At 35.9% G+C, this 21,305-nt stretch overlaps 1 protein-coding gene across 2 annotated transcripts in view; it reads left to right on the top strand.

The window, feature by feature from the left end:
* Positions 1–3,646: 3,646 nt before the first annotated feature.
* LOC149713512 (uncharacterized) overlaps positions 3,647–21,305 on the top strand; it is a 158,913-nt gene continuing 141,254 nt past the window's right edge. For both annotated transcript variants that reach the window (XM_089848892.1, XM_089848884.1), the window contains exon 1: positions 3,647–4,328. In XM_089848892.1, coding sequence (XP_089705018.1) covers positions 4,250–4,328 — 79 coding nt within the window. In that variant the 5' untranslated portion in view covers positions 3,647–4,249. The remainder of the gene's footprint in view (positions 4,329–21,305) is intronic.

Raw genomic sequence — 21,305 nt, 5'->3', positions numbered from 1 at the left:
AGTTAAGAAGGGATTTTGTTTATGTTATAGAATTCAGATCCCGAATTTTACGTTTTTCGTGCTCTAAATGAGCTGAAGTTATTACTCAAAAGACCATGACCAAATTTCCCATTTATGACCAGCGACTCCAGTGGGGTCAAAATTAATTTTTTCTTAAGGAAAAGGTCAGCTAACATAACATTATACCAAGAAGTGATATCTAGTTCATTAGGGAGAAGGTATAAGATGCCTAAGTATTCGCGCGCCATAGTCCCAGTCCCCCTTTCAAAATACAAAGGGGGACGTAAAAGGATGCCGAGCTATTTCGCCTCTCCTCAGTCGGAAAATACGTAATTTTCGTCATACGCGTCGCGCTGACGTGAGTTTTCAAGAACCAGATATGGTGGTTGTAATTTAGAGGCGGGGATTAACTCCGGACCTACGTTTGGACCGGAGATAAAGCAGGAAATGTGGCGAATTTATACCTTCTCCCTAATAAACTAGATATCACTTCTTCGTTATACCTTAAAAGAACGGCTTTTTTCTAAATATAAAAGGAAAAATATTAAAAAAAATATGATCTCTTATTACAAAATAATTAGCATTTAAATAGTTTTAAAAACGAGGACTACTGTGCCACCATTGGTTTAGTGGCGTCTGCTAGCCCTTACCTCTCTCTCAGCCTGTGAGAATTCAACCAATCCCGTAGAGGTAAGAGGTTCGGGCTAGCAGACGCCACTAAACCAATGGCCATACAGTAATCCTCGTTTTTAAGGCTAATTAAATGATAATTTAAATTATTTATTAATATTTTTTCTTTTATATTCAGAAAAAGGCAGTTTTTTTAAAGGAACTGCAAAGAAGGCATATGAGGGTGGGCAAAAATTATTTGAAATACGTCACAGACATCACGTGATGCCATGATACAAAGACTCCTCATGGAGTGGAACTGGACATCTAGTCCTTGTTTTTCGTGAGATTGCAGCGCCAATTCCATGAAGTGGTAGTTTTCAAAATAAAACGAACTAAGCTTCATTGAACCACACCTCTCCTCGGTCACGTGCCTATGACGTATTTCAAATAACTTTTACCCACTCGCCGATGCCCTCTTTACAGTCCCTTTAAGCATCATGCTTTAAGGTATAATGATTTGTTACCTGAAGTTTTCCGTTCAATGTTGATAGAGAAAAAAGGTCGCAACGTAAGGTGCGTCCTCAATAGAAAAATTGCAATCAGGTACAGTATCCTGTTCGTTGATTAGACGCGATTTTTGCCGATCTGAGCCAGCCCAAGAGCGAAAAATAAAAGAGATGATTTGGGAGTAAGCCATTATCCCCAAATTGGCGTTTGGTCAAAGCTAGTGTAGCCTTTCGGCGTCGAAAGAATGCTCGTTATGTTTCATTCTGCTATTGAACGACAAACCAGACGATGAGTGAAGAGTTGTAGACTTGAAGTAGATTATGGCAAATACAAATCTCCTTTCTTCCATGAGCTATAGATATATAGATATATCACTAATGAGTCTTTGCGTACTTGGCATCGTACTTTAATTTGGCACTTCATGAAAGGAATATTTGAATAAGACAACCAAGAATAAAGGTTGATGATATCTAATACGGAGTTTAACCGCCAAAAGTTCTATCTAATCCCCCACTCAAAGTACACGACCAGCTGGACTCAAATACGTTTCTTAAAACCCTTACATCTCAATTTGTACGTAAGTGATACATTGTCGGTTGGTTCCATTTCAAACCTCCATCCTTTGTCCGGAAATTTTTCAAGTTACAAATCAGAAAGACGAAAAGTTAATTAGTTACATTTTAATTTAGTTAGAATTCTGAAAGCATGCGTGTTTTGGAGAAACGAAGCCACAGCGTCAACATTTGGGCCTATTTAAAATATTGCAAATGAAAGCACGTTTTGTTTTTACCTCTCCGAGTGACGATGACGTGAACCTATTCACGGCTTGTTTCCTGTGCCACGGTAATCATATGCAGAGGGTGTCGACACTATTCTGGTGTCAAAGAGAGCTTCTCATATTACACGGCGCGAGAAACTTTCGACGAAGTGTACTTTGTTGTTTTTAATCTATATACTTTTGGTAAAAGCCAATTTTTTGACGCATCGTTAAAGTTTTCGGTCAAGTGGGAACCTTGCGTTAAATGGCGTATGTTTCAGGTACATACACTAAATTTTAAAACTTTAAACACTTTAGTAGATCACAGTCAAACGTCCTGCAATGTTTTCTGCATTTACATTTCATTAGTGCAGACATTTTCTATGGATTTAATTTCTTCACGAAGTTCTCTACCTCTATTTGTTTTCATCGCACAACATTAATAAAAATAAATTGACAAAAAAATCTGAATACAGAGTTTGGAGATTCACAGAAAAATGCATTTTCTCTAGGATAACGAAAACCGAGACGAAAACGGTAGCTCAAAATGCAGGATGAAGAAATATGGTGCTTGGAAGAAGTAGCTGAAGGAGTTGTCGACACAGATAGAAGTAGAGGAACTTTCTGCGCTGCCCATCAACAGGCACTGTGTGCTATTATGCAGATGACAGAAAAGGAAACGAATAAAAAGTAGAAAGTCTTAACCAACTTCAGGACAGTATTAAAATTCATATTGGGAACTGGACAGAACCAAAACACTGAAGTATCTGACGTCATTAATTAACGCTCATTAGCGGGTCAGTTAATTGTTCTTACGGCATTTGCTCCGTGAGTGGCATGAATTAATGCTCCCAAAATTTTCTGCTTGGAATAAAGAGAAGACCTCATGAGTCATGATCACTACTTCACAATTTTTTTGTGCGTTTGTATTTTCAATGGAAAAACGTTTCCTTCAGTTCCTAGCAAAAACGTCGCATTCATTTTAGTCTGAATTTTGATATTGAATTCTGACGTTAAAAATAATTAATTTTTTCCCAATTTATTTTTTGTATTTTCTTCATTAGAGAGAATAATAACTGAATAAAGCACTCAGATGTTGAAAGACATCTTTTATTAAGTAAATGATAGGCAGTACTGGAAATTGTAATTACAGAATCTTTAGTAAACAGTTCCAGATAAATGGTGGATATAAATTTGGTTTTGTAATTGCCATGGTAACGTATCATTTTAATTGCAATGACATTGGTTTAAGTATCAAGTATGACAAACCGTCTGTAAAATTGTTCCACTTGTTTAGTATGTACGATAATAACGTTTCCTGGCATTCCTACAAATTCGTCTATAATATTCTTTGCTTATTCTGATAGGCATGCATAAAATCTTTGAAATTACTAGGGAACTGTGATTTCTACAAATTATTCATTTCAATGTTATAGACAAAGTCATGCTGCCGAAACGTAACAGGCGCAGATGGAATGTTAACTCGTGGATATGTATAGATACTTCGTATTATGGATCCCCATCCCTTACCTTCCACAAGGCATTTTTATTAGGCACAGAAAAATATATGACTTCCAACCCTTCAACGCCAGTCTTGTGAGGGAGAGGGAAATTCGTATTTTCTCTCTTTGCGCATGGGCAAAATTTCAAACTCATCACTCTATAGTTCCTTTTCCCCACGAGGTCTTTAGCTACTTCCGACTCAATTCAGAGCCACCTCACAACATCCACGAGGGTATTTGGTGACCAGTTTTTTGGCCTAGTTGGGAACCCATAATGTGTAGTATTTATTCATATCCATGGTTAAAACAATGCATTTTCTTAGACAGGAATATAGGCACTGCTGGGATAGTTTGTCCAAGTAAAGAGAGAGTGAGCGTTTTTCAAAAACGGGTATCAGCCAATGGGAGACGCGTTGGCGCGACGTTCGCCATCGATCGTTTTTGGTCGAATCCCTGTGGGTTAGGGAACGGGTGGTTGTGGCGCTGGTCCATGTGCTTGCTTCGACTCCCGGAGTCCTGGACCAGTACTTTTCAGTACCGAAGCTCATTTGCTCGCCTAAACGCGCGTACTCAGTCCACTCCTGATCCGCTTAACTCCCGCACGAGAGGAGAGAGCGTACGAGACAACACCAAATGTTTTCATTCAGTCGTTTGTACCATCGACACGAGGACGGATCACTCTAGACGAACTTCGCGCGTAATACAGCAGCGTGTTGTAGGAAAACCAATTTTTCGGGTGTAGAAAGGACGTTGCGTTTTATCGGAAAAACGAAAAACCAGGACGATTTTTGGACACGAACTTAAGCTTTCAGGAAGAGTCGCTTTGAAGATTTTCTTTTAACGACTGAACGGTTAAGGAACTTTTGAGACGATGTCCGGTTTCAAGAGGAGTATATCATGGACCAGTTTGCTATTGCTCGCTGCTTTGGTTGCGACGGAAGGACAGAATGGTACGTTTTGATAAATCTTTTGAAAAATTGAAAATTTGTTGTCATTGTGTTTCCGATACTGTTTGGTGTTTTGACTTTCCTCCTCTTGTATGGGTGCAATTTACGATATTTTGGAGCTATCGCGTTTGCGTAATACGAACAAAAAATTGCATGCCATACTACTTTTATCGAATAACATCCATGGAAAAATAATGACATTTTCTAGCACCAAAACATAGTATTTACAACCGAGGATGTTAATTTCCCTAATCTTCTTATGTAACATAACACATTAGGTCTTGAACAACCATCAGCGTGAACAGTATTTCACGTATGTGAAATAGAAATACCAAATTTTCTAAAACGCTTCTTACTATTTACCACAAATAAGATTGAAAGCCATATTACTGGTTGAAGCTTGAAATCGCATGAACTTTCGAAATTAAAACAAAGAGGCATAAGCATATGGACCTAAACAATGATATTCATGACTAGGACTTAGCATTTCCAATTTCCTGAGACCCTAGACCACTGAGAACGATATATCGTCTCGTATTACAACCATCAGCGCGAACAGTATTTCATGTCTGTTGACAATCTCGACGCCAGGTTATCTAAGTCATTTCCAAACCATTTTCACAAATAACAGAGTTATTTATATTACCGGTTGAAACGTGAAATCGCACAAACTTTAAAAAAAGAAGAATCACAAGGAAAACAATAATAACAAGAGACACAGATTTCGTATTCCACTAGCACTTAGAGCAATGACATCCAGGAGTCGAAAAAGAGACTTTTTTAAATCTATCACCTTTCTTTGAGGAAAATTATCTAATGATCATGCTTAAAACAACCAAAGAATAAAAGTACAAAGGAGTAGAAAAGACATTTAAGAATTCTTGTCGATCGGTTGAATTCATTAAGAGTGTAAAGAGAACTAAAACCATTTTTATCCCAAAGTTAAAGTTCTCTGCCTGACATGTAAAGAAATTAAGTTTTACAAATATTCAGCCGTCTACTCAACTATGTTTATTCTCTCTTTTTGGAAATCTCTTTTAGAAAGTCGCTTTATAGGTGCATTATTTTCAAACCTTTCAACTGCCACAAACATTAATTGAATTTGATTCACAATGACTTTTTGATGAAAGAATGTTTTCTTATTGCTGAGAGGTTAGACTTTAGAGCAATTGGTAAATGGAGTGACAATATAAAATCCATAGCAGATAGCAGTTGTCTGATGGTAGCAAATATTCACTCCTTCCGCTCAAATCCCAGAAAAGTGTTTTGAAATTTCGGCAAAAACGGTACCAAATATAATGTATTTCTCTTAAGGCATCTTCGTTGATAATTTTTATATCACTCGAGTGATTTATGTTAAATTTTGTTTATCATATACTTTCTCTTTTTCTCCCTAGTACCATGAGTTAATAATATGTTAGCTCCCTATAAGTTACTCACGCAATTCATTTTTATACTCCAGCTTTTTCTTCCGCGCCGCCGGCTTCCCAATTATATGCGACGCTCTGCGGCCGCCACGTGAACGAAAATCTTATTTACTCTTCTTTCCGGTTTTTCCGCGGACGCGCGTGTAGTGGAAGCTAGCCCATGATATCGGAGCTATTTAAGCAGCCGAATGTTTCGCTCAGTAGCATCGGTTAAGAAAACAGTTAAGTGGATTGGATTTAGCTCAGTTGTATAATTAGTTTCAAGTCAGAATAACAACTCTTATCTTTAGCATTCTTTATCTATATCGGCAAATTGCATTGAGTTCCTGCATTTTTTGTCTCGGTACTGACACAAACCCCATGATTTAATGTTAAATTGTTAAAACATAAACATTCACGACTAAAACACTCCCTTGGTGAAAAATCAGCCGACGACTCAGGGTCGAGGAGCCGTACGAGCGAGATTTTTTTTTTCGACAAGAGAGAGCGCAACATTCGGATGTTTTTCCCGCGCGGGCGAAATGAGAAGAAATCGCTGGATACATTACGACTATGGAGCCTGAGTAACTTATAGGGAGCTAACATATTATTTACTCATGCTAGTACAAATTACTAGTAAGATTTTTTCAGTTACAGCACGAATATTTCTCTATTTATGTGTTAATTATTCTTTAAACTAAATTATAGGACGATATCTTGCATTTGAGCTCATCTAACATCGTCCTTAATCGATTTATTTCGGACCCTATTATTAAAGACCCAAAATTATAATTATAGAGGCTTCAAATTAAACTTTAATCTAATAAAAGCCTTTATTCATATTTAATATTATGACAATAATTGCTTGGGATTTGGGACTATTAAAGTAAAATGCCAGAAGCCTCCGAGCGAAAGAGAAATGTTCGAAATTTGCTATGATACCCGAGGCTGCCTCTTTTCTAAGTTTTCCAAGATCCTACGCTCGAGTCCTTTTAGAGACGCCACAATAGGTTCTCTTATCTCAAAAGAAGGGTATGAGACGTACAGAATCCTCAAATAGCTTAAGGGAAATTTCAAAACGCCGAAATTTGTTTGATAGGGATAATAATATCATTGGAAGAGGTATAATTGTTATAATATTTATAAATATTGGACCAGACGCTCTAAATTAGTATTCACTAAATAGAACCTTTTTGTATTAATAAACAGTCGGGAGGTAAAATAGAGGCTGGTGTTTGACCACCTTGTTGTCTTAAGACGGAATATTCTGTATGTTGACAACAAAGACGTTAGAAATGGCTTCAAACAACATGGACTGGTGACGTAATTGAATCTACATGCCGGATGTTCTATCCTAAGCCTACATTGAGCAGACGATTTTCTGCGACCCCTTTCTGAAAAAAGTCTATTGACATCGTAACCTTTTACCTCTGATGGGTAATGGTAAAACATAAGCAAGAACATTTTATATTTCATAATAAGCTACAGCTTCAACTCCTCGATTCATACTCCTTGTATAGTAAGACCATAAATTTATAAGTTATGTTCCATAAGTATGACACTTCCCATACTTCACAATCCTAGAGGCTTACTGAGAGCTAGTTCAACAACGACGCGAGAACTGACTACACTCGGTTTTGTCGTCCATCTTCCTATTTAGTCTGTCCTAAGTCTTTGAAAGCGCCTCACCAGGAGTCGCTTTACGAGAATCTATGACGTTTCATCAACGTCAATTAGTGACAAGCTCTCAGTAACCAGTGACAAACTTATGGAGCATATCTTATGAACTTATGGTAAGACTAAAGGTAGCAATCATGCTGATTAGAGTATCTTTAGACCGAATAACGTCAATAGGCCAAAAATGACGTCAAAGTCCTATTTTTTTGGGAAAGAAATGTGAAACGCACCATGTTTCCGCTTATTGCCTATAGGAGACGTTATTAGTGTCTATAACTCAGTCGGGAATCAGGATCTATGAACAAAATGAAGCGTGCTAACATAAACCGTTTAAAATAGCGCCACCTATATATCGCTACTAAGCAGAAACATGATTCATTTCCCATTTTTTTACCGAAAAAAAAATGGACTTTGAACTAATTTTTGGCCTATTGACACTACTAGGTCTATAATGCTGGTAATCTAAGGATATTTTTTAAACATCACAAGAGGAAATTGTTGATACGCCCACCTAGTTGTAAATAGGCCTTGTTTTAAAACGCTAGAATTAGTTCGTAACCAGATTTGAACGTCAGTAGTTTATCAGTAAATCGCGAAGTGATAATTTGAAAGTTGCATTTTGTGGGAAAAAAGGCGTTTATGGTAAGCCAGCTATTTTACCTTATTTTTTTGTGGTATATTTATAAAATGAAGAAAGAAAATGTTTTAAGTAAAGTTCAAAAGCTTAAAGCAAGAGTAAGGATAAGGTCCTGAATTTGGGGAAAGTGAAATTGAACGTAGTGTTACAGCTGAAAATAGAGTTAATGTTACAGAACCGACTGTATTTGGTTTTAATTTTTTTAAATTTCGTTAGATATCGCGAGATGTAATGACCGTCTTTCAGTTTTTAGGTTATATTGAAAGACTTGCGAACCAAAGGTCACTTAACCTTCTATTCTTAAATAATCTCTACGTAATCTTTGTTGTAGCTGTTTATTAGGTTGTAGACCGGATATGGACATATTTTAACACATCCCAATGAGCATGTTTAGGTAAATCAAGTTTCAAGTATCCACGCTGTTAGGTTAGGTCTTGGAGACAATTGTCTTGACTGACAGAGTTATTTTGACTTTCCCAACTTGTTATATTTGAATTGAATAAGCCTGCTCGTTATATTATGGGTTTTGGTTTTAATTCGTAATCACCCTTGTTTCTAATTTTTATGACGTTATATTTAAGCTGTTTCGACTCTATGCTTAATCATCTTTGTTTACGATATGTAACGCAATGTTTAAAAGGTAGCTAGTAAGCGATCTGCAGGGTTAGGTTCGAACCCGGCATGCGTCAGTCGTAACTGGGTTAATATTCAAGTTATCAATCAGGTTTTGTTTTAAGCTAAACGCTTTCAAAATAGATTAAGCTGGGACTTTGTTATTGTAATTATTGCATACAATTGACGGTTCGGGATTGACTAGAGATATTTCTAAGGGTGCGAACATACGCAATAAGACAGTGTACCTTCGTTAGTCTCTGACACTCCCATCAGTTCATTGGGTTCTGTAGACTTAGTCTAACAAATGTTCGTAAAGGGTATGCGACCATTTAGGCCCTTGATTAATGTTGCTTGTTTGTGTTCAATGCTAATGAGGGTTAGTAAAAGATCTGACGGTTTGTTGTCTTAAATTTTAACCCCTAAAAAATAATGTATTCAATGTAAAAATTCGTCTCTATTGTACTTAAAGGTACGGATCTTGCAACTCGAATATTTTATTTAATGTTAAATGAGAAGTGAACGCTTCATTACAACTCGTTTAAGCTGAGCGCCAAAGCATGACGCGCTTTAGTCCAGTGCAAGTGTTCTTAATAAACACTACCTTCCTTTGAAATTAAGCCATACTTATTCGAACGCGTCAGCTGGAGCTAAACTGAGCTTGTATTAGCAATTTTGTTTTTAATTCTTGACTGAACTGACTTATTTGCATCAATTTCTTTGCATTTTCTTTAACCTATTGTTTCATTTGGATAGATCCGTTATTTCATTTGTACTCTTTCGAATGAAGAAGAAAATGCTCTAGACTGTGTCTGGAATTCCTTTCGCGTTTTCCGGAATAGACTTCCTGTAAACGTTGTTCACCGAAAAAAACATAGGCCTATCGTGTGTTTTTATTTTCAATAGAAATCATATATTTGGAATTCTTGTAACCAAATTGAAAAGTCTAGTCTCTTGTTACGCATTTTGACATTTTGAAAGGTTTTATTATTTCAAGAAAAACCGCGTGTAATTGGGATCAGTAGTTTATCTTGTAATAATTAAATGAAATTGGGATCATTTTAGCAATCCCCTGAGGGTATGGGAAATACGTGCTGCACGTATTGTGGGTTTTTGGTTTGCTCTCTTTGAGAATCTTAATAGCTAATTTAAAATAATAGCATCAACCAGGGATAGATTTAATTTTAGAAGTAGGAATGGAGAACGGTTAGTCCGACTCACAGCCCAGTATAGGGCCCCTCCCTCCAATACGTAAAGAAAAGTTTAAAATATCTTATTGGCTCACTTAAACTACGTTTTGATGACGTTGCTGACGGGGACGGCGAAAAATACGTAATTCCTTTTTACCTCTGCCGCTATGACCCGCTTCTTCATTCATACCCCCTCGTTCCGGGGAAAGAGGTTCGGGACTTTGACGCACGCTCACATTGCTCTGTTCTCCATTCCTACTTCTAAAATTATATCTATCCCTGGTATTGCTTATAATATTAAGCAATCTTACGCTCAAAAATGTGAATATAAATCCTGTTGTAATTACATTTGGATTTCGAAGCGTTACTAGCAAGGATTTCCTTAAATAATTGTTACTTCAATCTCGGTGACTGGTTGGAAAAGTCTCCAAGTTTCTTCGAGTTACGAACCTGGTTCAATTAGATTAAAAGGCTTTAACTAGAAAGTTTAAAGACTGGAGTAACGAGAAACAGAGTTGCTTTCTCAGACATAATCCTCCAGGGGCTAATTTTAAGTTTAATGCGATGCTAGCAACCTTGCCTCTCTTAATGGAAAGGAAAGGGTTTCCATAGAATTTTCTTTAAATTTCAATGAGAGTGTAATTTGTCTACAAGTAAAAAAATCAGATTGTCTATTTATGATGATGGTTCAGTAGAATATTTTGTCCCGAGGCCATATGTTTTACGGTGCACAAACTAAGGTTGCGCTAATTTTCTTTAATATTTTTAAATGGAAACAGTTCAATTTATAATACTTATTTTATATAATATTTTGATTAGAAAGACGGAATTTAGGCTTTTATAATTGGTGTGTTAATATTCGCCAACTTCTACCTTATTCGACTGCACAAGTTAAGAGGTGTCAGAGCTTTACTACTAAGCTGAGAGATTACAACGGGTTACTCTTAAGTTAATATAAATCCCAAAACTCCCTTTTACCAGCATAGCATTTTGTAATGGTGAATAACAAAGGTTTACACATTGTAATTGGTAATTAAAAATTAGATGCTGCTTATTTTCATTTTGAATCAATACCATATGCGTATGAGTGCTAAGAATGTTTAATAAAGCAAGGCTTATAATGCATATCCACTCCTTAATCATAGAGATGTGAAATTAAGGCAATTTTAAATATCTTTTCTACTCCATTAACAAATCAACAGACTGACAACTTCTAGTAAGCTAATTTCAAGTAGGGTTTTTTTTGTTAGTTTTGGAGTACTAAAATTATATTATCCCATTGCATGAGCTTTTCGTCTCTCGTCTACAATCAAATTACGTAAATACTTGTAGTTACAAGAACCAATTGATATACCGAGGAACATGTTCTGTAGTTTATTTTGTAGCACAAATTCCATTGCAATTTTTCTCAGAAGTCATTAAATAGTATTGATCCAGCACTGACGCTTTAAATATTTATGTATATTCTGTAGAGAATACTTCATTTATTCTAAATCGTAATCGGTCGTGGCAACGCTGTACCGAAGCGACTGGTTTAGGGTTTATGGAAAACCACTAAAAAGGTTTTGAGTACTGTCGAAGCCCCAATGTCCGTGAAACTGAATCATGCTGGCTAGATCAGCATTTAACCCTAGAATATGCAGCTTGAGTGTTTCGTAGTACGCGATGATGGGGTTTGTTACAACTTCGCATGTTCTTAGAAACAGGATTTGGTTCTTCTTGATAATGGTATATCTTCTATAAATATCGATGGCGTACTCCTTCATTAGGACAGTTTACCTTTAAGCTCTTTTAGCTTTTAGCAAATCTTTTAGTTCAACTCCCATTCCTCACTGTTTCTTACGCTCCATTTTCATTCTTAGTTCGAAACCCCAAAGACAAACTATTATACGTTAAAAATTAAAGAGAAGTGGATAGAAAACCACAAGAAAAACGTTATCGAGGATGAATGTCTGCACTGAAAATTAATTTTTAGTTGTAAATTGTAAATATTATATTATGAGGTAAGTGAAAAGCTTACGCGACAATACCTTGCTGGTTTGTTTTTCGATGACTTGAGAAAAATCCAATCAAAAAGTAGATCTGAATTTCAGATTTTCTTGCTCAATTTGAACTGTTTAGTTCAAAGTACTACTATTCACGGTCTATATCTTTACCATCTACGCTTGTTGTCTTAACCCTTAATCTAAAAATTATTAAGAGGAACATATGTTATAAACTTATGTTCCTCTTAATACTGGTTACTGAGAGCTTGTCATGAAGTGACGTAGGTGAAACGTCATAGATTCTCGTAAAGCGACGCCTGGTAAGGCGCTGTCAAAGGCTTAATACAGACCTAACAGGAAGATGAACTGCGAAACAGTGTGTGTATAGTCAATTCTCGCTGGTTGTTCTCGAACTACCTCTCAGAAAGTCTCTAGCATGTAGTGTCAATCTTATACAACATATCTTATAAACTTATGGAGATGAGAGATGCAATTCTTATTGTGATGTCTTGATACCTATACACGTCGGATCCCTTTATTGGTGTTAACACGTCTATAGATCACATCACTAAGTTCCAATCTATATTTTTAGAGTAATTGTTGATTTATTTGTATATTTCGACTTACTGATGTTACGTCTTAAAATTTTAACATTCCTATTTTCTCGCCTTGTATTAGCCTTTCTTCCTCCGCTTAGTGTGACGTAAAAAATGGTGAAGATAACATTAATCAAGGTTCTAATTCTTTTCTTTTTTCCCCAAGCGCCTTACTTTTCCTTCTCTCTCAAACTCGACCCATCTTAAAGTGATTTATCGGAAAATCCGTTGAAAACTGGTACGCGTTGAGGGGAAGCTGTCAATTTGATTGATTATATTTCCATTGGGCCGCGAAACAACGGAAGCCTAGCTTCTGTATCATCGACAGCGTGAATCGTTTAATTATTTACCTAAATAGACTAATTTAGACCCTTCGGCCTAATTCTCGCCTGAGACCTAGATTGCTCGAATTTATTGTTGACGCGTACGATGAACCAGGAGAGGATGACTGGGAGTAAAACACCGAGCGATTATGCGGATGTACTGCGGTAACGCGGGAAGCCCTCGCGGAATAGGTTCTCGTGTGAGAGCCATTCTCAAAACCGCGCGGTTTCCTTAATAGCGGTTTCCCAAAATTTCGTCCAAATAATACACGTATTGTTCGGAATTTTGCATTCGTACTCTTTACTCGATCCAACACATAATGCTATGTAATCAAGTTCAATCGCACTTGATAAAATAGACAAAACTGATGAGTATGAATACGTGATTTAAAATCTCCCCGTCTATATAAGAATCAATGTTTTAGCATGATCTTGATCCATGTTGACATCATCAGAAGGATGCGATACAATTTCCTATTACATCTACTATTATCTTTGCGACTCAATAAGAACTCCTTGTGTTACCTCTAAAATTTCCCTCTAAAAGCTTTCCTTTCAAATTAAGTATGTATAGAACTTGGATTTGAAAAGATTTAAAAAGATTTTAATCAAAGAATCATTTTTTTATTATTATTTTTGAAATACTCTCGTATACGTTTTGCATCAAAACCAAAAAGTCTTTCGGTAGCTTCAAAATTATCAATTGGCCAAATTTCAAAACACGTAGGCCGAGGCGTTAGTTATTCGTTGAATAGACTGCTTAAAAAGTTTTTAAAACGGAACGTAATTGAAAAGGCTTGGAATTTTTCTTTTTAAAAGTTCTAACGCTATAAACTATTCAGGATCGCATTCCTTTGGATTTTCCCGAAAGCCCTTAATTATAATCGAAAGCATCGGAATTTGGGATAGCAATTGCAATTCCACCTGTAAAAGGGAGCCAAATTCCACTGGGCGCAATTGATCCAATATTATCAATAGATTTTTCATGGGGTGAAAGGGTTTTTCTTTTTTTCATCGTATTTCTCATTAACTGCAATGGAAAAAAATATAAATACAGATTGAAATAAAGAGTGAATCTGGTCTGCTAGTCTTATTTTACGTTGGGAAATAATAATTTTTATGTTTAATTTTAAAGGATAAATTTAAACAATTTAATTTATTTGGAATTAGAAAGCTAGAGACGCGAGCAGTAATTTAGAAAGTACGCCTCAAAATAAATATTTTATGACATCAAGAAGCGGTATCTAGTTTACTAGGGAGAAGGTTTAAGATGCCTAAGTACTCGCGCGACATAGTCCCAGTCCCCCTTTCAAAATACAAGGGGGGGCGTAAAAGGAGGTCGGGCTATTTCGCCTCTCCTCAGGCGGAAAATTCGTAATTTTCGTCATTCGCGTCGCGCTGAATGAGTTTTCAAGAACCAGTGAGATGCTGGTTGTAATTTAGAGGCGGGGATTAACTCCGGACCTACGTTTGGGCTGGAGATAAAGCTAGAAATGTGGCGAATTTATGCCGTCAATCTATATATTTCAATTTTTGGTAACGCACAAAGCTATTTTTTTCTAGAATTTAGTAAAATAGTGAAACGTATTTTATACACGCAATCATCTATAAAACATCCGTTGTGGCGAATTTATGCCGTCAATCTATATATTTCAATTTTTGGTAACGCACAAAGCTATTTTTTTCTAGAATTTAGTCAAATAGTAAAATAGTAAAACGTATTTTATACACGCAATCATCTGTAAAACATCAGTTTAAGTGTTTTTATTTGAATTACATTTGCACATAAGAAAATTGAAAGCCACAAACGGTGAAAAACTATTCAAAATCATGATGTAGTATGTCCTTGTTCATCATTATTTTCTATTCGGAAAGTTCCCATATCTAAGATATATAACATCCGGTTTTTTGGGGTATGGGAGCCATTCTTCTTCCGCTGTATTCCTTTATTCGGTCAACCAACCAGAGTCATAGAAACTCGAGGGAAAATAGTCGTACACGTATACGGTACACCGCGGCGTACTCGTGGGATATTGATCCTAAGTCTTATATTTGACTCGGAATACCTTGCCTGTGAATCCTATGTATACTAGTTCATTCAAATTCTTTCATGAAACTTGACTTGTATGTTAGTTATTAAACGAGAAATCCTCCATTTATACGAAATCTCGGAAACCTCTTTGATGTTGAAAAGAAAATCAAGAAATCTTTCAAAAAAACCTCTGACATATTTCGAAATTTTTGAAGAAATTGCGAAACTTCGTCATGCAAAAAGTATCCGAAACGTCTTGGCGAGTTAATTTCTGTAAATTTAAAAGTTGTAATAGTTGTCAGACACTGGTACCAAGGATACAGAGTTAATTTCGGTCCAACTGTAAAAATAATTTTCTATTCTGTTAATAAGAATGAAAGAAATTTTTTAAAAAATAATTTTCATAGGGTTAATAAATGCATGTGAGGGTTCGAAGAAATCCGGGTTTCATTTCAAAAAAACATATTCCACCGGGATTTTTTTGGGTTATGCTGGTTTTTATTGGAATTTTTATATTTGGCAGTTGCGTGAATCGTAAAAATCGTACGTCTTTCAAAAGTCACTGCTTGGTTATAAAACTATTAATGTTTCATAAAAAATTATAAATATTATTAAATAATACCACAAGGAGAATGATCTAATGATAATGAAGCTGAAACTAAATAAAAGAAATTAATTAGCATATAAATTCTCCAAAATTGAATATTTTAGTGATTGTATTTGAGTGTGTTTTCATGGTGGGTAGGATTTTTCTTTATTAGAACCTTGCTTCTAGTAAAGTTGGTTTTGGTTATCACTGAGTAATATTATTCATAAAGGAATTGAATAAATTCTAGTCTCATCTTGGGTGTAAAATAAATCATATTTGGCAGTTGCGTGAATCGTAAAAATCGTACGTCATTCAAAAGTCACTGCTTGGTTATAAAACTATTAATGTTTCATAAAAAATTATAAATATTATTGAATAATACCACAAGGAGAATGATCTAATGATAATGAAGCTGAAACTAAATAAAAGAAATTAATTAGCATATAAATTCTCCAAAATTGAATATTTTAGTGATTGTATTTATTGAGTGGGTTTTCATGGTGGGTAGGATTTTTCTTTATTAGAACCTTGCTTCAAGTAAAGTTGCTTTTGGTTATCACTGAGTAATATTATTCATAAAGGAATTGAATAAATTCTAGTCTCATCTTGGGTGTAAAACTTTTATCTTACCAGCAGAAGCGACGACTGAATCTTGTGTGAAGAAGGGAAGGGTACCTGACCTTACCCTTCGTATGATATAGACGTGTTACGTAGATCCTCTATGGAATTACTCCTGAAATATTGATGAATCTAGCGTGGAAAACTCTGTTGGATAAAATAGCCCACTCTCTTACACTCGAATAGAAGACATTTTGAGAGATATGATACTCATTCCACTCTCCCTATTGAAACCGAGTGCTAGTATTTTACTTTTGAAGTGACGGTGAAAGTCAAAGCTATGAGAAGGGATTTGATCTTTCTATGTTTAAGCCAGTACATTCACAGTTTGTTATTTTCCAAACTGCATTGTTGACATCGGTAACATTAGGTGAAGACATAATTTTATAAGATATGTTCCATAAGTATGACAACACTACCTATACTTCGTAATGCTAGAGACTTATTGAGAGCTAGTTCGAGAACGACAAGGGAATTCACTAGACTTGGTTATTTTGCAGTCCATCTTCCTGTTTAGTCTGTGCTTAACCTTTGACAGCGACTCGCCAGGCGTCGTTTTAAGAGAATCTATGACGTTTCACCCATGTCACTTCATGACAAACTTATGGAACATATCTTATAAATTTATGGTATCAATAAAGAGTGAAAATTAATTATGTTTAAAGAAAATATAAATAAAGTGTAAATAATTAGGAGCCAGCCTTGGACCAAACCATTCTGTGAGCGACATAAGTATTTCTTGCACAAGTACGGCAGTTTCTCTCTAAGAATTTCAAGTAAGACCAGTAGAGGAGTAGAGTTGAAATTGATTAGTTAAATAGCACAGATCAGGAATATTGCTCAAAGACAACATTTAATTAATAAGTCGCTAATTGTATAATTCACCTGGTACATAGAACAATGTTTGAAGTCGGTTCAGTGAACACGTAAATATTTCTTCAAAGAGCAATTTATATATATACTTCATTTCATCCTCTCTTTGATATATCGAAAACGTTGGAGAAAAGGATCTTGAATGTGATGGGCGAATGGGTAGTTGAGGGTGGTTAGGGAGACACTAGCTTTATCTTATCACATTAAAGCGAAAGAAAACATGAGAAACAGCGTGCGGTTCTTGCCCGCACTCCCTTCTCTCCCTAGCTTCTACCACTAGCTCTCCCTCTCTGTGCCTTTTCCAGGCCCTCTGGGAAAACGGAAATACTTCTGTTATAGCTTCCGGCTCTTGTTTTCGAAGCTTCCACTCGCTCTTCCCGGTGTCTCTTTATGAAGGAGCTGGGAGGGGGAAAACACCCATTGGATAGTTTTGGGGTTTACAAACAGCCTTATTCGTTTCTTTGAATATCGGGCTCTGATTTCTCTCTAGGAAGGAGTATTGACCTATGTTTAAAAAAACGCTGATGGTTTGCTGATTTTTACTGTTGCTTTGAATAAACGATCTCAAGGTTTTATTTATTTGGACCTTAGAAGTATTGTCTTTTTTACTGCAAAAGTAAGAGATTTTTTGATGTAGAAAGGTCAAGGTCAAATAACCTTAATTTTTTAATACAGTAATTTACCGAGTTAATTACCAATTAAGGGAAAAATATATTTTGCTAATTAGTAAATTACCATGGATAAGGACGCCATTTGATAAATTAATGAACTGTGTCCGAAAGGTTCGATGTATTGAGATAAATATTATTCCATATTTGTTAAAATGAAACTTACTATATATTTTTCTCATAAATATGTATGCACTTATTTTCGGGCGTGAAAGGTTTCACCCTAGATTGAAAGGAGCTATAGAACTAACAAATATTCATTCATTCATTGAGGCCACTCGAAACATTCCTCTGTATAGGTGCTCTCGCGAATCTAATTACTAAATCTAATTGCTTTACCTAATCAATAAATTTTTGTTTACTATCAGAAGATACCACTAGTGAAGTACTATAGTCGTTCGAATTTTTAGAATTCAAAACTGGTTCCATAATGAACATAATTACGGTAAATTAAAATCAAACAATTCAAAAGGCGCATTTGGGCGACACTATCTGAAATCTAACCACCACTTGGTCCATGCGGTGTTCAGGCATAGATTCATAATCATACTTAACCCAACCAAGAAGCGATATCTAGTTTACTAGGGAGAAGGTTTAAGATGCCTATGTATTCGCGCGCCGTAGTCCCAGTCCCCCTTTCAAAATACAAGGGGGGACGTAAAAGGAGGCCCCGGGCTATTTGGCTTCTCTTCAGTCGGAAAATACGTAATTTTCGTCATTCGCGTTGCGCTGACTTGAGTTTTCAAGAACCAATGTGATGCTGGTAGTAATTTAGAGGCGGGGATTAACTCCGTAACCTACGTTTGGACTGTAGATAAAGATGGGAAATGTGGAGAATTTATACCTTCTCCCTAGTAAACTAGATATCGCTTCTTGACCCAACATTATATCACCCCGTTCTCTTCCTCTTCGAGTTAGGGCAAGTTCCGTTTGCATTCTCAGACCTCTCTCACCCTCTCCTTCCAGAAAATTAGCGATTTTATTCCTAAATGTCGATGTTTTCCAAACGTTGAAACAACTCTGCAGTTTAATTTAATTTACAAATTAGGGTCATTTGATTGTTACTCTGTTGTTGTTATACGCTTTTCAAGGGCTTTTTTGTCCTTTGCAACCATCCCATTAAATGTTATTTTTGCCTTATTGTATTTTTATTTTATTTGTCGGTCGGTATCTTTGATGGCTTTTTTATCTTGACCCCTTGAGGCTTCATCCCTGTTACAAAAGGCATATATCAAGGTCAATAAACATTCATTCATTCCGACCTCGATGCATCGATAATTTTACCCCTAAATGTAGACTTCTTCAAAGATCACAAAAATGAGGCAGTGTAAACATTTCTACAGGGGTAGGTAGGAAATACATTGGTAATTTTGCCCCTAAATGGAAGCTTCCTGACATAATTTATTTTTATTATTACAGTTTTACCAATTCTGAGATTATTTCGAAAATTTGTTTTAGTAATTTTAAGCTTTCTCCGTAACTTCAATTGTTACTCCAAATTTCAAATAGAATTACTTCTTAATTTAATCAAAGAGGGTACAAAGAGGGGGAGTAGAAGGCTTGGCTGGAGTGTTCCCGCTTTGAAAGTTTTCCTCTAAGCTTCCGGTGTGCGCGAGCATCTTTCTCTGCTCTCTTATTGGTTGATATACGATGAACCGGATATTAGGAGGAAAATCTAACCAAATAAATAAAAAAAAGCCGAAACACCCAAAATTCCTTACCAAAGCTGCTATAGCTTCAACTCCCCTCTTTTTACCCTCTTTGATTTAAAGCATAACGCGGCTATGTGGATCCCCTACAAGTTGACTTTCCTTACGAACTCCAGTTTTGGCTTGGCAAAGCTAGAGGCATTTGTGGGCGGGATTTATACGTGCATGAATAAATCCCGCCCACTAGCCTTTGCCAAGTCAAACCGGGAGTTCAGGAGGAAAGTCACCTAAGGGATCCACAAGAGCCGCGCTATGCTTTAATGTCATTCGATAAAAACAGACCATGTTAAACTTTCGCAGTCTACTTTCGAATTAAATAAAATTTTTGAAAAACAAAACGCTATATAAGAAGGCAAACATAGTAATCATTAATTCCTTTGAATTATTCCGAACGAAGTGAATTAATTTCATATTTATAGTCTGTCAAACGAAAGAAGAGCCCTGAGAAATTTGTCCAAATTGGTGTCGCCACCATCGACCCCATAGTACTTTATCAACTTGTTTTGTTTTGTCAATAGTCGTCTGTAATATAGTCTGCTATATGACAAGTACTTTAACTTATGTCATTAAAATATATTGCAATGCTAATTCAACAAAGATAAAACTGGTGTCTTGTCGTTAATTTTGTTTTATATTCTTTAATACTCGATGATCGTAAAAAACCATGAAACATAAACATATTAAATATATATTGCAAAATGTATTGGTTCTGTTGCGATTAAGCCTATCTGGACAAATTTCTCAGGGCTCTTCTTTCGTTTGACAGACTATAAAAACTTCTAAATTTGAGTTTTTAATTGCTTGAATTGATGAGCCAATATGCTTAATTGTCATTTTTATACTGTTAACTATAGAAAAGGTGAATCTTCAGACTCAATAGTAACCCGCACCTTTTTCCGTTTATATTATACATTTTTCACGTTAACAACCTTGAACGTATATCTAAATAATCCAACTTTGCGTGGTTCACGTTCAAAAATTGAGTCGAAAAATCGCAAACGAAATATAATGTCTCATCAAAATCGCATCAAAAAGTAGCTCTTTCCAAAAATAACCATTACCGAAAAAATGGGATTCACACGTTTGCCTACCTACGATATGATGGATTTTAAAGGTCAAATCTCATGAAAATTACGCGCTTTGCTTAGAAAGAGAGAATGGCTCATTGCATTAATGCAGAGAAAATACAGCAAGAGGAATAAATAGTGTAACTTTTTCAAAGGCATTGTAAAAACAATCGTTCGAGTTTTCGAGGACCACGTTTGGCAGGGATTTTTAGCCAATCCACAACTATCTCATAGGTGTTGTCTACTAAATTTTATAGTCTAACGTTACCGCACTTTATTTGTTACACCAGGAACTGAAAATTAATAAATAATAAAACGGGGAGTTGAAACCGAACCCTCAGACACCCCTTCTCAAGATTAACCTACTGCTCCTCTTGCTATATTCTCTTTGGTTGATGACAGATTCTAAACGAGTCCAGTAATATCAAATGACATTAGTGAGGATTGGTCACTTTAGGTAAAGGTGACTTCACACGCTTCCTGTTGGCCAATATCGGATCCGAATGTTCCCAGCACAAAAAGCTTCTAGAGCTAGTCAGTTTTACTCTTCAAAAATTATGCCAAGTAAGAAAAAATTTCCATACTGACAAAAAGAAATAAAACAATAAAGAAATAAATAAAAACGGACATAACAAAACTGTCACTTGATTTGAAATATTGCAAGTGTCGGCTCGCTACACACCCATTGGTACAGATGAAAATTACTATTTTTTGTGGCACACTCTGATTTTAATGCTGATTTGAAAATATTTAATTCAGTTTCAGTGAAGTGATTTTTTTAACAAAACTTGTCCTTTAAAATAACTGCTTTGGAAGATGGAAGTTTCGTAACTGACTGAGTTTGGAAAGAGGATTTATAAAGCACTTAAAAACGATGGTCTTCTAATGTAGGGGGCGCTCTATCTCAAACCCAGTAAATCAAATCAATCATTTTTAAAGGGAATGATTATCTAGGACTTGTCTTGCCAGCTAGAACTTCGTGAAACGTTCTTGGTTAT

This window comes from Phalangium opilio, unplaced genomic scaffold (assembly GCF_054372755.1).
Source record: "Phalangium opilio isolate 3A_F unplaced genomic scaffold, DU_Popi_V2 ptg000009l_1, whole genome shotgun sequence".
NCBI classification, from domain to species: domain Eukaryota; kingdom Metazoa; phylum Arthropoda; class Arachnida; order Opiliones; family Phalangiidae; genus Phalangium; species Phalangium opilio.
The sequence above is the reverse complement of the archived record's forward strand: the minus strand, read 5'-3'. Positions and strand labels throughout refer to the sequence as shown.